At 47.7% G+C, this 18186-nt stretch overlaps 1 protein-coding gene across 9 annotated transcripts in view; it reads right to left on the minus strand.

Annotated features, from left to right (window-relative positions):
• The window catches only part of NF2 (neurofibromin 2), a 34088-nt gene extending 15908 nt beyond the window's left edge, over window positions 1–18180 (minus strand). For 5 of the 9 annotated variants that reach the window (XM_026040164.1, XM_026040163.1, XM_026040165.1 and 2 more), the window contains exons 1-9: window positions 18015–18180; window positions 11093–11218; window positions 9978–10100; window positions 7782–7865; window positions 4190–4258; window positions 3717–3799; window positions 2790–2865; window positions 2356–2490; window positions 213–287 (exon numbers count right to left, since the gene is read on the minus strand). In XM_026040164.1, coding sequence (XP_025895949.1) covers window positions 213–287; window positions 2356–2490; window positions 2790–2865; window positions 3717–3799; window positions 4190–4258; window positions 7782–7865; window positions 9978–10100; window positions 11093–11218; window positions 18015–18128 — 885 coding nt within the window. In that variant the 5' untranslated portion in view covers window positions 18129–18180. Of the gene's footprint in view, window positions 1–212; window positions 288–2355; window positions 2491–2789; window positions 2866–3716; window positions 3800–4189; window positions 4259–7781; window positions 7866–9977; window positions 10101–11092; window positions 11219–13741; window positions 13958–18014 lie in introns of those variants that run through there. The other 4 variants (XM_026040162.1, XM_026040161.1, XM_026040167.1 and 1 more) reach the window with 3 other exon arrangements.
• Between the last annotated feature and the right edge of the window lie 6 nt (window positions 18181–18186).

Raw genomic sequence — 18186 nt, forward strand, 5'->3', positions numbered from 1 at the left:
AGGACAGCCCACAGGATGACTCCTGTCTCTGATACACGAGGACCATCCCCCTTCTTCCTTCTGCAGACCTGAGAGCTGCTTAATGACAGCACACGGCTCCCAAAAGCTCCCTTGGAGACCTCAAAAAAAAATTCCCCGGAAGAGCATATTCTTGCATGATCCCCAGAAACCACCACTGCAGACCACAGGAATCACGTCGTCTGTGAACTTACCAGCTTATTCACACGCAGCTTTGATGAATTGAATTTAAAAACATCAATCTTTTTGTCCAACGGCTTAATCGTAAACTGAAAGGAGGAAAAAGAAACAGGTGAGAGAGAGTTACCAGAGAATCCAGTGTTTAATCAAAATGCAGCTATGAAAGTCTCCCTGGAAGTGTCGGCTCAGAAGAGGTCAGCCATGCTGGACAAACACTGCTAGGAGCTCTTCCTACAGCTTTRGGCTAAGCAAGAGAACTAGTACCAAAAGCAATGAAGTCACAACTGGTCTTTGGTCCAAAGATTGCTAGTGCTATGAAATGCAACAAGAGYGCAGCTGCCTTCCAATTGCGATGCCAAATGGCTGGGGCACTCGGCAGAACACCTGGCACCATGCAGGGGTGGCTCATCCACCTCCAAAACCCAAGCAAGATGCTGTTCTTCTGCAGGCTGTTGAGAACTAAGTGCAATGGAGAAAATTGAGTCATGTGTGCACAGAGGATGTCAGAAGAGCCAGCTCAGTGACCCAACAGAAGGGAGAAAGTGTGAAGAAGGAATACAGAAAGAGGAGCAGTCACCCATCTCATGGACATCTCCGCTCTCCATCAATCCCTTGGTGAGATTTTTCTTTGAAAAGTGCTTCCCAGAGAGTCAGATGTCCTTCCAGGACGCTTTTCAATCTAAAATACCATGCCCTCACTCCAGCTTGTATTTACATTTCGTGAGCCAAGTAAGGCAGCTTTAGCCCTGAGTTCACCCTTGTCCAAGTCCTTCCCCATGCCAATTCTCTTGAGAGGATGTGACGGCAGTGCCACATTCAAAAGTTTTGTCAATACAGTCCCTGGATAGACAGATGACTTGGGACTAGCAAGAGGGTAATTCGGGAGATTGAGTGCTCCGCAACACTGCGTTTTTTGGAAGGCAGGCACATACTCCATCACTCCCCCACAAACTACAAAAATAACCAGCTGCAGAGATAGCACTGCAGCAGTCTGTATCCATTAAACCCGGCCCATTTGTCAATACAGTGCACTGCCTGAAAAGGGCTCGGCAGGATGTGCCTGGCAGTGTTTTGTTTTGTTGGTTTAAGAGCCAATCTTCCCATCCTTTTGCACGGGCAGACATGCCCAAATGTCCCTGGATTTTKGCCCCAGCACGACCCACGCGAGTGACTGCTTGCAGCAGCAAGAATAGGCCAAGGAGGAGTTTTAGCTGCACATAGCAGTTGATACTTGTTACAGAGACTAAATACTTCTGCTGTGTCAGCTGCCATGCCCAGCTATTAGCTTGTTTACTGTTGCATCAGCTCTACTTTCGGTCATTTTAGCTCATAGATTATTGACCTGATAGAACATGGCAGGTCTTTACCCCAGAGAAAGATCTGCTATCATCTTGTGTCAAGRTCTGGCAGCAGAGATTTCAATCCCCAGAAAAGGGAGCTGGTCTGTTTTACTAAGTAATAGAGCATTTTAGTTATAAGGAGGGAAACGTGTGAGTCAACTAGTCCACCATGGGCTTACTCCTTACAAAACTTTCCATGTCCTATAACAAGTGCAGCTAGTGAGAAACCTTTAACTTTCATTCTGATCAATATTAAGCTTTTTAATTAAGTCGTTTTCTAATTGAAGCACATTTTCTTCCTTACCATCAAGGGAGGTAGTTTTCTCTGGGAAGTTCTCATAGACTGAAAAAAATATCAGCCGATGGRCTATACTTCCACAGCCCACTTTCCTGCTGCTCTCAACTAAGTTTGGTGGCCCACAGTTCAGAAGGACATCTGCATTTATATCTTGGGTTTAATAGAAGTCTACCCAACAGCGGACTTAAATTACTCAACCGCCTAAAAGAAAATTCCAGCTTTCCTGCCCAGTCTGGCAGTCTGAAAGCTCAAAACAACTTAATATAGCAAGATGCAAGAGTTCCCCTTCTCAAGAATGTTTTTTACGATATTTAACAATATAAGAAGTCTCTGTGTGTCATGGTTAACCCCTTGTATGTCCATTTCTGGAAAACCTCAGAAAGCCTTAAAATTACGGTTTTTATAGGAGTGGCTCAGCTTAGCTAAGCTGGTGAGGGSAAGCACAGCAGAAAGAGCAGCTAAGAGAAATTATTTCAATTGTAATCGTGGTCTTAGGGGAGAGGGCAGATTTAGCTGTACCTCTTTATCACTGTACGAAATATTCCGGATCTCATTCCATGGGAAGGAGATTTTGGGGGTCAGCCTGTTGTCTGGGTCGTAAATGTGAAGACCCAAGGCATCGACTCCAAGCAGCAGTTCAGTGCCCTTTTTATTCTACAGAGGAAAAGAAAAGAAAAAYCTGTTATTCGACTTGGCCATGAGTTGACACATGGAGCCACCATGAACGTCCCCCAGCCCTGTGCAGTGACCCCACAGTGCTGTGCATTAAAGGGGCTTCTGCCTCCCACGCAGCTGGGGGTGAAGCGCACCACAGCAGCGATGCTCAGCGCACCGTGGCCACCCTTCACGTCTGCAGGCTCTCCGAGGCTCCTCCTGAGCAATCTTAGCGACGCAGAAGACTAACACAAGCAGCTCAGCACGCCTCAAGAACATGTCCCGCTGCCTGCACTCACCCTAATCGCAAAGTAGTTCACTCCATACATCTCCAAGTCCTGAGCTATCTTCAGATACTCCATTTCTGCTTCATCTCTGTCAGACAGGAAAGAAAGAAAGGCAAAAGGTAAAGATGTTTGCCAACATCAGAGAGACAGCTGGCTCATGCTGATCTCCCAGGCTCACACCATGTATTCAGACRCTGGCTGGCTCTACAACATAGGCCAAGCCTGTATTTGCTGGCAGGATCAGTAACAACCAGTAGTAAATTCTTGATGGCATCTTAACAGCCGTTAACGCCTGCCCACTCCAATGCAGCACTTCAGGCCACRCTTGGTTCCTTTCCTAATACCTAAAACAGAATGGGGAAAAGAAAAACAAAAACAAGCAAACAAAAAAACCTGCGGGTCTGACTGTTTCACAACAGTCCTAAATTCTCCCTAGGATCCTATCAGTGAACAACAGGATGCTTTCAGAGCAACCAGAGAAAGTGCTTTGCCCCTCTTGGGTCTGCCCTATCCATAGACCTTCACGAAAGTGACCCATAATCCTGCATGGACACAGTTTCTGTGCGAGAAAAGTTAAATTCTACAGGCTTAAAAGTGAGCTTGATATGATCCAATCAGCATGAAGTATTGCACAGTTTAACTAGTTCCGGGGTAATGTRGCTGAAATAATGAGCGGAATAGACTTGGCCTGGCTTTGCATTTTATGTCTGCCACACTGCTTGGCTGGAAAAAGGCAAAAAAACCCTCTCAAAGCAGCTTCTCACTTCAGGCAACACAGGCCACATTTTTCACTGGATAAGCTCCCTTTATACTCCCTTCTGCCTAGTGCAACTGCTGGAAAGTGGTTCACAGAGCTCATCCAACTCCTGTCAAAGCTGCCGARACCCTCCAGTCGAAGGGACCATTGAGAAGCCTTGGGTGATGCTAGCACATGCTCACCTTGCTCTGCCACGGTGCTCGGCATACCAGGCTGTTATTCTCTCTTCCCACATCTCTGGAGTCATCTGGTAGAGGTTTATCACCTGGTACACACAGCGGGAAAGAGACCCAGTCATGCTGCTGCTTTCACCAGCCTCCTCACCCAGCAAATGAACCAGAAATCCCTCAAACGTCTCCATCACAGCATCCCTGTTTCTAGTGGGTGTGCCCAGCCCGGCTCTCTCATTCCCCTGAGGTTCCATCACCCTAGTATCTCATAAAATGCAACCAGGAAACCCACTGGAAAGAAAATCCATGATTTTATTTTGCTTAATATATTTCAGGATTTGAATTCTTCTCCCTCTGCACATCTTTCCAGACTGCTTCCCATGGGAAAGGAGCCAGAYCCACAGACCCTTCAGTACAATGGGCTTCAGCACCTAAACTGCCCCCAAACCTGGAAATTCACCCTCATGCTCTGCTGAGCCCTTTACCCGCTTCGGCAGCAGCTCCTCCTGTGCCAGAAAGCCTCGCTTGTGCACGTTGGGGTCATAATCACCGTACTGAAAAGGAGCAGAGACAATTGAGCTGAGGCTGAGTCAGGAGAAAGAAAAAAGTGAGCAAGGGGGAAGCAGTAAAGCAGGAAAAAAAAAAAGAGATAGAGTGAAATAATAAATAAATAAATAGATTCACCCTTACAAAGCAACCCCGAGGGATTGGGTATGCTTCAGACCTGGTGAAGTGCACGGAATAATTCCTTATGCTTGTTGAGATTTAAATCTTTCAATCTTCTGGAGTATTGCGTGAAACAACCGGGAAATAAAACATCTTATTCAAAGCTGAGGGTCTCYGAAGCGTGTGTGAAAACAAATTTGCTTCCTGCGTGGGGTAGGAACCAACTAGTAACCAGCAATGCAAATAACCTAGCAAGTTTCAGAGGATGACAGACACAAGGCACACGCAATAAATCCGCGACATCATTCAGCTAGCGAGCCAAACTCCTCGTGTGGCATCTCCTACTTATACGAGACACAGCACTGCTTTCTCAGGGCGTTTTGCAGGAGAAACGGCCTTTCTTCTCCTGCTCTTCTGAAGAGCCTCAGCTCAGAAAGTCCAAAACAGCAGCAACTGACAACAACACAGGCATGCTCATGTCCAGACCGACATTGCTCATGGAAAAAGTCAGGAAACTTCCCAAACCTGCCAGGACCTTGATGCCGCTTGACTAAACCCGCGCTCAGCACTGTTGGCCCAGCCAAACATCCTTTAAGCAGCAACGGTTCATACCAGGCAAGTAGGGATTAAMGGGGCAAATACTCATGTGGAGCCAGAGCAGATGCAAAGGAAGCAGGCAGCAATCAGCACCAACTCAGCTTCCAATCCAAACAGCAAACACGCTGTGGATTTCACTCAGGAGGGTGCTCGAGAGAGGGTGAAGTGTCTCTCTCCCAAGGCCTACAGCTGTTCCCAGGAGAGACATGGTGCCTGAACTGAGGGCAAAAAGGAGCAACAAGGAAAAGGCAGTGCTGGCAGAGCCARCAAAACTCTGGTAACCTTGGGCGCGCAGAAAACAAACCACTTTGGGCGATAAAAAGAACAGCAAATAGGATTAACGTGATTATTTTTTGTTGGGATCTGCTAGGAAGATCCAAGGCTAAGTACGGATTATGCGGTTTTCATGTCGTGAAAAATACTGCTGCATCCCAAAGGGATGTTTGTGAAAGGCTGGATGAGAACACTAATTATTCACAAGTGGGGGAAAGAAGATAAAAAAAAAAAAAAAAAATCAACAAACAGCCCAAGTACTCAAGTACTGCAGTATATGTTGGCTCAAGTGATTTGGCAAATATATCTTTAAAGCCTTTTTCAATTAAATCATTATTCCARAACTGTCAGGGAAACTCAGTTCTTGTTAATTGAGCTGCGTGATTAATATTTCTGTTTACACGTGAAAGTTGTCCTAACATCAGTCATACACCTGGCTTATGTTGCCTTGCGCAAGTATGGTATGCTCAGTTCCAAACTATTAAGGAAAAGTACTAAGTGTTTTGGGAAAAAAAATAAACAAAACCCATATGAAAGCCGCCTTCCTGCATGCTGAAATGCTGGATGATATGAACATGCCTGCCTCACAGCAATGATTTGCATTCAAGGGCCAAGAAAAGGAAAAACATCTTGAACATTATCTTTTTTTTTCCGCAAGGAAGTGTTTTGCACTAGAATTTATGCCTCTCCTCACCATTTAAAATGTGGAAGCCCTCCAACAGAGCTGGTTTGAGCGCAAGAGGGGAAGCACACAGCAACTCCCCAGCTCAACACCAGCACAAAGAAAGAAGCTTTTCTATGTGTTCCATGCACACTTGCTTTATTATTTCAGGCAGGTGGGTAACAGCAATATAAGGCAGCCCTGCTCTCATTCGAACAGCTACAGGCACAAACACAAGCCTGTATCAGGCTGGTTTGCCTCTGTTGATAGAAATTAGCACATCTCTAATGAAAATGCTGTAATTATTGGCCACCTTCTGACCCAGAAAGGTCATCTGGACCCTGGCAAAGCCGCTGCCACCGTGAGGCACTGGAAGGAGCTGACCTTCTGCGACACTTCTTCCCAGCTCCAGATGGAGGATTTTGCCTCCAGATTCCTTCTATGCTGGAAAAAAAAAAGAAAACTGATGGGGCAGCCCAGCCTGAGTCCTGCTTAGTTGAGGAGAGCCGCAAGGAAAAGTCCTGCCYGAAGCAGACTCCAAGGTGTGTTAGGTAGGACAAGGAAGGGCATCTATCTCCCACTGAACAACCTCTTTGCAGAATCAAARTTAGCAGATAAGAAAAAATGCTCCGATCCATTTGCTCCCCTTTCAGGGCAAGCGAATATCGAGTGAATCGAGGGTGTCCCTGAGCCCAAGGTGAGCAGCTGAGCCGCAGGACGAGGCAACGTGAGAGCGCAGCCTGCACCMAACTGCAGCCTGCTCCTGGATCAGGAGGAGAGGAGACACAAGTTAACAGGGTTCAATATTTACCCAAGAGTTTATTGATTTTGGCAACAGGAAAAGTCATCCCCTACAGATCTTCAGCTCATTAGGTCACAGGAGAGAAAGCCAAGTGAGTGTTTGCTCATGTGCTTCAATGCAAGCGATGAATGTTTGATGCAAATAGAAACATTTTTAGAAACCACTTGTTTTTTACAGGCTCGCACGTCTCTCACAAAACATGTTTTCACCAATATGGGGAAAAAGCTTTCTAGTAAACGCAAATATTCACCGTCAAGCAATTCTGTTATGTGCCACAGAGCTCTTGGACTAAATTGGGCATAGACTGAAGGGGTAGGAGAAACATTAGCAAGCAAGCTAGGAAAAGCAAGTTTGAAGCGCCAAGGACTTGGATTCATGGAAAAAGCTCAGTGCTCAACTATGAAGGCACTTAATCTAGGCAGAATTATGCAGGTATTGTGATAAACAACTTTGAGTCCAACCTCTTCTCCCACTTGTTACAGGAACACCCCTACCTCATCCCTCAGAGCACTTCTGCTATCTCAGGAGCAGATCTACTATAAGCTCTCCAAAGCTGCATGCTGTCCTCCAAGACTGCAGTAACGTTAACGAACTGCGGCATGCAAAAATAAAGTGGTTATCATGAAGATGGGGAGAATCTAGGGGAGCAATGGAAACACTAGTCGCATGGCAGATCTGCCAGAAGAAAAAAAAATAATAATAAAAAAAAAAGCCATGGCCTATAGAAGCTCCTCTGCTCCTGTGATAATCTACACTTCAGAAGGCAACTAAGAACAACTCTTCTACAGCTCCTCAGCTAAGCCCTTGTTAAAAAGTCCTTTTAAGAGACTGCAAAACTCTGCAAAGTCACAAGGCAGTTAGAAGAACTGGTGCAGAAAAGGCAACACCACTAATGTATTTCCTCACTTTCGAATTTTTGGAAAATAACAATCAACAATAACAAATATAATTTTTTCCCATCCTCCTCTTGCTCAGGCAGGAAGCAGACACACTGCAAAGCACCTTCTCAGGAGCAAAGCTACCCCCTGCCCAACGTTCACAGGCAGATGGAGACCCTGCCCGGCTCCTCTGCGCCTACCTTGGCTTGCACTGCATAGGAAGCCAGCAGCACTGAAGCCTCGGGAGGGCAGTAGATCTTCTCATCCAGAATCTGCTTCTTTACCTGCACAGAGCAATGAAGGGGTTTAGTGGGGCTCTGCAAAAAACRACTGTCACAAGAGATGGTTGCAGTTTAACTACAGCTGCCAACCAGCTGGTTAATGGTTTTTATGCCTGGGAAATCTCCAACGGGAAGAGTGCAGAATTTTACAGGTTGCCTTTTTCAGACAGGTTTGCAAGAGGAGCTAGATTTATACGCAGAAAAGAGCRAAGCCTGCATCTTGTCGCTAAAGGCAGGGCGGGAAAATAATCTCACATGTAAATACATAGATAAAACCTCTTCAGACATAAGCTACGTGTTGGAATGACATCTGTGYGCTGCATTAAATCGAAAACAACAAGAAAAAAGCAAGCAGATATTTTTTCCTAGGAGATGGAGGTCTTGCTCGGAGTCACTGTGCACCGGTACTCAATGCAGATACTCTTCAGTTCCTCTGGGCCAAGCAGGTCCGTGGGTCACCTCCAAGGGCAATCCCAGCASAGCCACTGTACGGCTCCCACAAAGCCCCGCTGTACACTGCCTGGCTTCTGCGCTTTAAAAAATTAAATGCATCCTGCTTGATTTTTTTTGTTTTGACACAATTTATTTTCCCTGAATATAGATTAAACAAAAGAAAGGCTATTTCCACGTGAGGCTTAAATGGATTGTCACGGAGATACTGTTAACACCATTTTGAATTTATAGTCTATGTTGTGTTCTTAAAGTCTGTTAAAACTTCATCACAAAAGATATTCTCCTGCATTAAGATAAATCGGAGAGCWTGCAGGCATATGCATGCTCCTGCTTCCCACATGTGTTATGTGTGTACAGTCTCCTTTCATATTATCAGAAATCCTAGCAGAAAAGTGATTTACAAGCTGCATTTACAAAAAATCCAGCTTTTTTCTGCTTTTTATCTCTGATTTGTCTAAAACATTCCAGAATTATTTTTTCTCTTCAAGGAAAAAGCCTGTGGCAAACTGGACATTTAGAAATATCCATCAAGAGACAGTGGAGCACAGAACAGAGCTGGGAAAATTAACAGAAATATTTTGCGTTTAGAAGCTCTTTTAGTCCTGAACACCAAAGAGCAGCTTTGGAACAAAGAGGACCATCGGTGGGCCAGTGAGGTCATTTTAATACACATTTTAAGCTGGGAGGGAAGGGGGAAGCACACTATTTTATTTCCAAGAGCTTTCAAATGCAGGTTACCTCTACTTTGGTGTAACAAACTTAAGAATACAAGTATCCCTTATTTTCAGCCGTGTCAGATGAAGAGCCAGGTGCTTCATTGGAAGTGGCTGATCATTTCCATCACAATCTGGGATCAGGTCTCTACTGCCTGTTACCTTCCTGCCTGCCTCCAAAGTCTTTTGCGAGGTCACACACCCCTTCACATGAAATGGTTTCAGCTAAACTGATATTTAGCTGAACCAGAGTGTGCTTCTGCTAACAGGGCTTCATTTCCCAGCTAACTTGATTCCCAAAGACAGAAGATGGCACTGTGCTTTGTCAAGCCTCCCAGGCCAGGCCCCACACTCGCCAGGCACTTACTGCGCAGTGTGGGTGACAGTGGGGTAGCTGACACCAGTGGTTTTCTCCTACTTGGCTCTTGCCATCAGCTTCCAATCTGGTTGGGTTTCCAAGGTTTTCCCCTTCTCCAAAGATTTGGAGATTGTGAGGAAGAGGTGAATGTCACTGATCAGGCACAGGCTGACTGCAGTGGCTCCTTACAGCAGGGTACCCGTGTTTCACCTACCAGTACTCTCAGGCCTAAAGACAAGGGCCAGCTCCTGCTGCAAACGCAGGCAGGAGGGATCCAAGGTCACGTCCTTCACACCCAGTAAAGCCATTTTCCTTAGTCACAACATATTGATATCACTGATGACCAGTTTACCCAACCTGCAAATCTGGGCAACTGTTATTGCTCCATCAGCGAAACCATCTTTGTCCTGTTTGCAAACATTTTTGTTACAGTTGAAGACAACTCCTTTCATAGCAGGGGCGAATGTAACAGTGGAGGCAAACACTTTGGTAACTGAACTTCTCAGACTCTGCAACCCTCCTGGTGCTTCTGCCTGTCCTGGCTTCTGCCTCTCCAGAGCTGGGAAATGGGTACAATAACTATGCTCCTACCTGAAGGAAGAACAAGTGCTGGGTGATCTCCTGGACCAGCTCCTCTTCTGCGTTCTCGGGATAAAATTTGGCCAGGAAGTGAAAGGTGACCGGCTCCTCGGTGGGAACATCGTGATCCAGCACCTGGGGGGACACAAAAACCCTCCAGTTACTGCTTCCTGCCTCCAAAGCACTGATGTCTCTTGGAGCCAAGAAGCAGCCTCCCTGTTCTGATTAGCTTTTGTCAAGCATTTTTTGTGCTTTGCAAGCTAAGTGGCCCAGAAACCACAGTTAAAAAAAGTATCAGAAGAAAAAAAAGGGGGGGAGAGGAAGAAAAAAGGCAGATTTCTGACGTTTATAACTATACAAAATAACAAATGAGGCAGCAACAAAGAGCATGAGGAATGAGCTGCTTGCTCCAAGCCAAGGCTGATACCAATGGGCTGTGCATGTGCTGCCCGTCTCGCTCTGCCACAAGCGGGCTCCCACTTGCTCCTAGTTTTGCTGGGCACCAACATTTCTGCTTGCTGTCTTTTTTTTTTGTGCTGGGGGTGTCCAGCTTGGATTCATCTTGGTCTAAAACCTCAGAGCGACATGAGGGATGTGTCAATTAACTGCTTTTTATTTTTTTTTTAGCACAACATAATTTGGGTGCAAGCAGCACCACAGCCAGTGCTTCTCCAGCTAAGTGCTGACCAGCTCAAGAGAGGATTCCCTCCTGCAGTTCCCTTGCCTTTTCTTTCCATTCTTCTTCCTCTGGCGCTTTTGACCATCCGGAGCCACAGCAAACACAAAACAAGAAGTCAACATTTGGAAGCATGAGTGATTCTCTAAAAGAAACCACCAGGCCTCATTTACATTCAATTTGATGAAAATCTGGCATCCTCAGCATGCCTGCCTCCAAAATGCCCTAAGGGGATCCAGGTGAGCAGCCTTATAGACTTGTGAAGGATTAGGGGCAAATACCACCTAATTCTTCTTGTTTTGACTTATAATGTGAATGGTTCTGAGGTTTAAATGCACTTCTCCCAATTCTCTTCTGTAGCACACCTAATGCACACCTGTAATCAGGTGTGGCAAAAGAAAATATATCCTCTTTCCGCACTGCACACAACATCACAAGGGGAAGTTCCAACCTTCTTGTCCATTTTCAGCCAAGCCACCGTGTCCTTGATGGTGTACTGAAGGCCGAAGAACCAGGTTTCCCGGAGTCCCAGCGTCCTGCACACTAAATCAAACAAGTCCTTCCCTTTCCACTTCACCTGCAAGAGAAGAAGGAAAAGGCAGAGGTGTAAAGAGTGATTTCAAAAGTTCTTTCTTTTCTGTTCAGCCAAATAAACTCTTTTCAACTTCTCATATGTTTATATCCCATAACTTTGTGTTTGAAAACGTGCAAGAAGTATTTGGTAGAAATAAGAAAACAACCTAGCCAAGCACCCTTTATATCTTCCCACTTGCTCTTAGCTGCAGAATATCACCTCTCCTGCGCTTGGGAATAGAAGGAGGATTTGTTATGCCCTACAGCACAAAAAGAGAGCAAGATCCTCATTTTTTTTCTGACAACACATCAAAGTCAGCAGCAAATCCAACAAGGCCATTTTAGTTCCTCCCAAGTCATATACTGCTCAGTGGCACATATTGACCAACAATAAAAAAATAAATCTAAAGGCCCTAACTGCAACTTTAATGCCCCAGGGAGCCCTGAGCAATCTTGCAGCTGCTCTGACCTTGTTGCTGCAGTTTGTTCTTAAAAACTGAAGTTTAGAGAGGCAGAAAGAGAGCAAAACAGTTGCAGCTGCCACATCACATCCCTGCTGCTACCCACTGCCACCTTGGGGCAAAGAGGAGCAAGTTTCACAGAGCTGTGATTARAAACCATGAATTTTCTGTGTTTAGCCATCCTCCAGTTGCCACGATGAGCTCTGCTGTGGTATAGGATGTTGCAGAACCCAAACTCCTTCCTGGCTGTTATTTCAGGAGGATGTAGAACTCCTCCGTTCAAACTAGAGCACGACGGACGTTACAGTGGGGGTTTTGCACCATTTCTGCAGGCACTTCTAAAAGGGTAGCACCAAAGGGCTCGTTCTTAACTTGGATTAGACTGCTTGGCAGGAAGTTTTGTTGGCTTCACCTCCCTTTTTTCCAAAAGCCAACATTTCAACCTGCGAGTCCGGCACGAGCAGGGCAGGAGGCTGCAAGCCTGCRGTCAGTCTGCAAGTCCAGCAGCGAGTAGGAGAACATGAGCGTTGCACACTCACCCTGCAATTTTAATGCAGAATTATTTTCCCCGATCACTTCTGTGTCAGATTTGATATTACCGCTCTGCCTTTGGACTCATGCGCTACAGCAGAAATATAYGTTTAAAGTTCCCGACTACATGGTGTTGAAGTTTCCAGTCATAACAGCACATCCAACTGTGCCAAATTCACTTCATTAAATACCYGAGTGCAACAGCAGCCACCTTTATTTCAGCATACGCGATCTCACCCCATGCCTCGGCGCTTAAAACAACGATCCGCATTCAAGAGGCATCTTCTGATAGTCCATCCCCAACTGTTTTACGGACCTGCAGGCCCTCAGCCTGCCTTACCCTTATTTCACAGGCTGCGTCTCATTAACTGTCACATTTCTGGCCATAAAATACAGGAGTGTGCCTGTGCTGCGGAGACCCGTTTGTGCAGAGCCGAGCCAGAAAGCGACCTGGTGCCGCCACCTCCCGGTCTTTGCCAATTCTGCAAGTAGTTGGGAGCTCTCCAAAGGCTTATTGTTGAAAATTCCCTCTCCGTCATCTGCCAGAGTGGTCAGCAAAATGCTATGTTTTTTTATAGCATATACACACGCACACACATATAAAAATAAAAGCTACATGACAAAATCGAACCTTAATASGCTCCCCATCCAAAGGAGCCAGGCAGCCTGCAGCACTGCCACCTCTGAGTCCGGATCCCCTCATTGCTGGTGGCCAACACGAGCGGCAGGTCACGCAGCTGCCCGTGGGCGTGAAGGGGACATGGTGGGAGGGAGAGTGCTGCAAAAACACAGGGCATGAGGGGGGCAACTGCCCTCCCACTGACCGTGGAGAAACAGTGAGCACCTGTGCAAAAATCGGTGCAGTCAAATGTCTTTAAGGAGGGCTGAAAAATGACTCTTCAACTGAGCAAATCGTTTTGTCTCGTGCTAATTTGATGCTTGATGTCAAAGAGAGAGAAGGCAGGCGCTCTTCAGAGGATGTTACGGCCAAAAAGATTGAATGGAAAATGCGAATGGGGTCCTGGGAAGCTCCTCTAGCTCCTTGTGTGTTTCTTTCCAGGAGCCGTGTAGAAGCAGCAAGCTTTATAGGAGGGCAGGGCATCATTGCACAGACGCACAGGTGGATGGCAGAAAGGGGGTGGTAGGCAAGAGAGGCAGGTGGCCGAGACCAGACACGAAGCAGCACACATCCTGACAAACACGCAAGTGATACCTGCTCCTCATCCCTTCAGGAGATGCCTGAACAAGTTTACAGCTCAAAATGAGGCAAACTGGAGAGCACAGACCATATTTACCCTTCTGAAGCAAAACAGCAGCACGACGGTTCCCAGTTTCTATCTGCATTTAAAGCCCATTGAGAGCAAATCAAGAATCCAATAATTACAATCCTTTCATTTTCTTAAATAAGCAGGTGTCAAATGATTCCAATTGCCACTTACTGAGCTACAAGATGGAACTGTAAAAGTTATTTTTATTTACTAATGCTCCCAGACAACTCAATAACAAGCTTTTAATTAAAAACTATTGCTGCTAACCACAATGCAGGCTGGAAACACATCCCGGCATAAAGAGGCATATGTTTGCTGAGCCGGGCATGTTTCTTGGTGGCTGCTTGAGATGGAACACGGCAGGTGTGAGGGAGGACAGCCCCTGTGCCCCAGGCTGGCACTAGAACAAGCAGAAGAGGGAAGGGAGTCAGTAATGGCCCAGGGCATTATTTACGATACTTAGATCTGCAATCTAAACAGTTATGTAGCAATACGATGCAGGGAAGAAGCAGCAAGAAGGATCTTCCCCCTCCAGAGCCCTCTCATCTTCTCAGGACAAGGCTAAAGACACGCTCAAGTCTCACCAAGGCAAGACCAGGCCTGGGCGCTACTGCTGCAGCGGGCGCTGCTGTGCCGAGCATCACTGTGGATGCTCCGCGTGGAGCCAGGCGCAAGCGGCACCTCATGTTGGGAATTTACCAGCAAGGAAAGTTGAACCAGAGGGAGTTTGTGATGCCAAGCAACACGAGGAAGATAAGCTTAGCCTTGCCCTAACAACTTGCAGGCTTTTCATTGAAGGACTGAAAGCGACACCTTGCACACACTCAGGGRCTGCTCCATTTCTCCCCCAAACTGCCTCCGAGCCGCCAGCCGATCATTTCCAGAGCTGCTTCCATGTTCCAGTACATCCAACTTGGAAATGCACATAGCTGAAAGACACTGTACACACATAGACACAAAAAAGGGGCATAAATCTTGGAGTAAATACTGAAAGAGAAAGATAGGTTTCTGTCTCGAACGTCTTCCTGCCTCCCCCTTTGCATGAACATACTTCCTTAGGACTAATCACAGAGATCACAGAGACAGCAAAGATCTGGAGACAGAAAAGGCCGTTTCTTTGCAACCATCTTTATAGCAYTGATGACAAGCTGAAGCTCCTGAGCAAGATGCAGTTGTGTTCCTGCCCCAAAACTGGGAGGCAGAAGCAGCAAATAGAGAATSAGGCAGCTTCCCTCGGCTCTGTGAATACTCTGGCGAGGTTGCATAGAGGTTCCTTCATCCCTGGTTAAACATTTGGCAGCTTCTCACCAATGTTAGTATTGAGTGACCTCTTTCAAGGCTGTGGAGCTGCTGCAAGCTGGCAGAGGCTGGGGGAGAAAAGGCAAATCCACAGGCAGCTCTTCAAAAAAGCTGTAGGCAGGAACCCTGTTAACTACAAAGACATCTTCAGWAAGCCACCAGGATACCAGCAGGCAAGGTGGCATTTGGGTTCCTCACGCACTCCTATCCTGATCTTGTCACACTTGCCTGGAAGTGGTCAGGARTCTGTGTCACTTAGCTGCTTTTGATTTTTTTTTTTTTTTAATAAAAACAAAACATAGAAAGTGGCAGGTTTCCTCATTTGATCTCTTTTTTTTTGGAAAAAGGTTTATGCCAAAATGTCAAAAGTCCCAGACTTGTGACTGTGTCATTTCAGAATTAACTCTTCAGAACTCTGCTGCTCACTGCAGTTCAGTTTGGCATCCCCTTTTCCTGCTGTGTCCAAGCTGCAAGAAAACGTGGATCTTCTCCCAACTTCTTCCCAACTGCACCTTGTGTCCAAAACATTCTCCAGAACTCATGTCTCCCTGAAGCCTCTCTCAAGTTTGTTAAACTCCAGGCTAGAAAGAAAAAAAAAACATTTGGGAAAGGCGCTGCATCCTCAGAGATGGAGAGCTAAGAGCCTAGCTGCAATCACCACAGCAAAGAAGTGTCAAAGACGAAGATGAGAATGAGACCAGGGCTCTCCCACCACCTGGACAGCTCGGGTCTTAGGTGGTGGTGCAGCGGAAAATGTAACTCAAGGTGCACAAGGAGAAAACTTGACCCTAACAGTTCTGACGTAAATAAGATCCTGGCAGAGGAAGAGCATGGAAAAAAGCCTCAAAAAATCCAAACTCAAAATACTACAGGGCTAAGCTATGCCAGACCTTGTGGATGGCAGACCGCGTTGTCTGGAAGAGGCGCCAGCAAAGTCACCTTTGCCACGCTGAGTTGTGCAAATTGCACCCACTTGCTTTGGTCAGGGCCACCATGGGCAACTACCACCAGAAAACAGCAGCCACCGAAAAAGCCACTGACAATGGCACCCTGCAGCAGTACCAGAACCCTCCTCACTTGAGCATCATGCTCCACAAACTCCAGTTTGAACTCCTGACACGTTGCTTCCCGAGTCATTCCTTGGGCAGCACCCAGCACATCCCTGCATTCACTGCAGATGAACATCAGCTCCCAGTGCTCCTCGGGAAGCCATCTCCTGCCCTGTCCTCAGAGCACAAGGAGCCCCCGGACTGCACCAACTGCTTGTGGGTGTCCTCAGAAAGGCGAGGCCACTGGGGACCAGCTTAACAAAGCAGTATTAAGAGCCACACAGATGTGGAATGTTCCTCCAGACACTATCAGTTAATTAGGTGCTGCACTCAAGCAGCTGTAATGGAAGCAAGATAAAAACACTGACTTTGCACTTTCAAGATCTCCACAAACAACCCATGAATCTTTAAAAGAAAAGCCCCAGCTGTGATTATTAGGCTTCATCACAGCATTAGAAAAGATTAAGATTTCATTTCTGTGAATTATTTGCAATTTAGGCTCCATTTAGAGACATTATTTGCAGCGCAGACAGATGCAAATCAGGTTTAATCTCCCAAAATGAACGGCTGGAAACCTCCCCAGAGCAGATTTAAAAAAGAACCTACTACCCACCCCAAAAAAATGGGCCAAGCAGAGCGGGTGAACTTAAGCCACGCGCTGTACTTCCTACCACGAAAGAGAYGGTTGTTGCTTATCGCTTCTTCAGCCACGTTAACGCGCTCATTTCCACCAGCCTGGCCATCCTTAATATCCTGCACCTACCCTAGCATGTCTTCAAGGTGTTGACAATACCATGGGGCTGGAAAATGCAGCTCTTAAGAACATGGAGAAGAGCACCGTGGAATAAAGTACACATATATGTGCATATATATATTTAAAGMGTCAGTTTTACTCATGCTGCACAGGGGGAGGATACAGATTTTGGGATGCGGAGGGGAGAGCAGACATGAGATGCCAGCGAGGAAGGGAGTCACGAACGGGGTGGTCCCACCTGTAGAGTGAGAAGGTCACCATGTTCATTGTGGGTCCTACAACCCCAGGCAAACCAAACGGGGCCACTCTTGCTGCAAAGGACTCATGGAGAAATAGCCCATCCCTCATTGCCTGCTGCCTCCACCCTGCYGCAGGGCCAGAAGGGAGCTGGAGAGCGGAAACAAGGGCAAGGACGTGGAGGTGCAGCCAACAAGCAGCAGCGAATCCCTCCACCCCCTGCCCAGCCAGGCTCTCAGAGAGAGCTTGGTTCCCCTGCAACCTCAGTGCAACACTGATGACACCGGACTGCCCATCAGCACGTTCGGATGGGGAGCTCCTCCGCTCTCAACAACAGCTGGAGTCCAGCAGTATCCGCTGGTGGAGAAGTAGAGCTGGATCCTTCCCGCATGATCTCGGCTCCCAGGYGAGCGCAGGGAAGCTCCCTGGCCGAGACCAGCTTTCCGAGCAGGCCTCTCCCAGGCAAGCYGCCTCCAAACGCAGGAAGAGCCGCCTGGCTGAACGCAGCCTGGGCGCGCTGCGCTCCCGGGTCACCAGCAGCCAGAGCCCAACGGGGAACGCCAGGCCACCGCTTCAGCTCTCCCGGCGGCACGGCGAGCGGGATCCCTGCACTGCTACGGGTGAAAATCAACCCCTAATGCTTGAAGACACGAGGAAGCTACGCGGAGCTGTCACCGTATCTCATCAGCAGCAAAGGCCGTAAGGCCAAACACTTTTTTTCAGCTTACAAGTATCGGAATTGCAGCAAGATTTTGRCCGGACAAAGTGCCTCTCTTTTTAAACTACTTGATGTTTTAATCTATGAAGATTCACCTTTCAGGTGCCTAACCTGGACACCTAACTGATGCACACAAACGGGAAGCACAAGTTGGGCTCCCGGGGACTGCTGAGAGCCCCTAAGGGACGAGGGAGCCCCACGCGGAGCCGGAAAGGGCCAGCACCAAAGGAGGCACCGAGCACAAGAGGAGCGAGGGACGGACCCGAGCGGGACCCTGTGCGTCTCCCACCACGCTCACGCCTCCGAGTGCGGCAGCGCGCGGACGCTGCCCTTGCTCCGGCGCCTGGAGCGGAACCCTCCCGGTTCCAAGCGCTGGGGCGCAGCCTAACTCGGTCCCGAGGTGCGAGCGGGCCCCGCCGAGSACGCGCAGCCTCGCCGCTCGCCCCGGCCCGGCCTCGGGGAAGAGCGCGGCGGGGCCGGTACCTCGCAGCTGAACTCCATCTCGGCATCCATGGTGACGATGCGCACCGTGAAGGTCTTGGGCTGCTTCCTCTTGAGCGAGCTGAAGCTCATGCGGGAAGCGATGGCCCCGGCCATGGCGGCGGCGAGGGCGGGCGGCGGGCGCGGCCGCTCAGCGCCGCGAGCCGCGGCAGCG

This window comes from Nothoprocta perdicaria, unplaced genomic scaffold, assembly GCF_003342845.1.
Source record: "Nothoprocta perdicaria isolate Ctin4 unplaced genomic scaffold, notPer1 scaffold_250, whole genome shotgun sequence".
NCBI classification, from domain to species: Eukaryota; Metazoa; Chordata; class Aves; order Tinamiformes; family Tinamidae; genus Nothoprocta; species Nothoprocta perdicaria.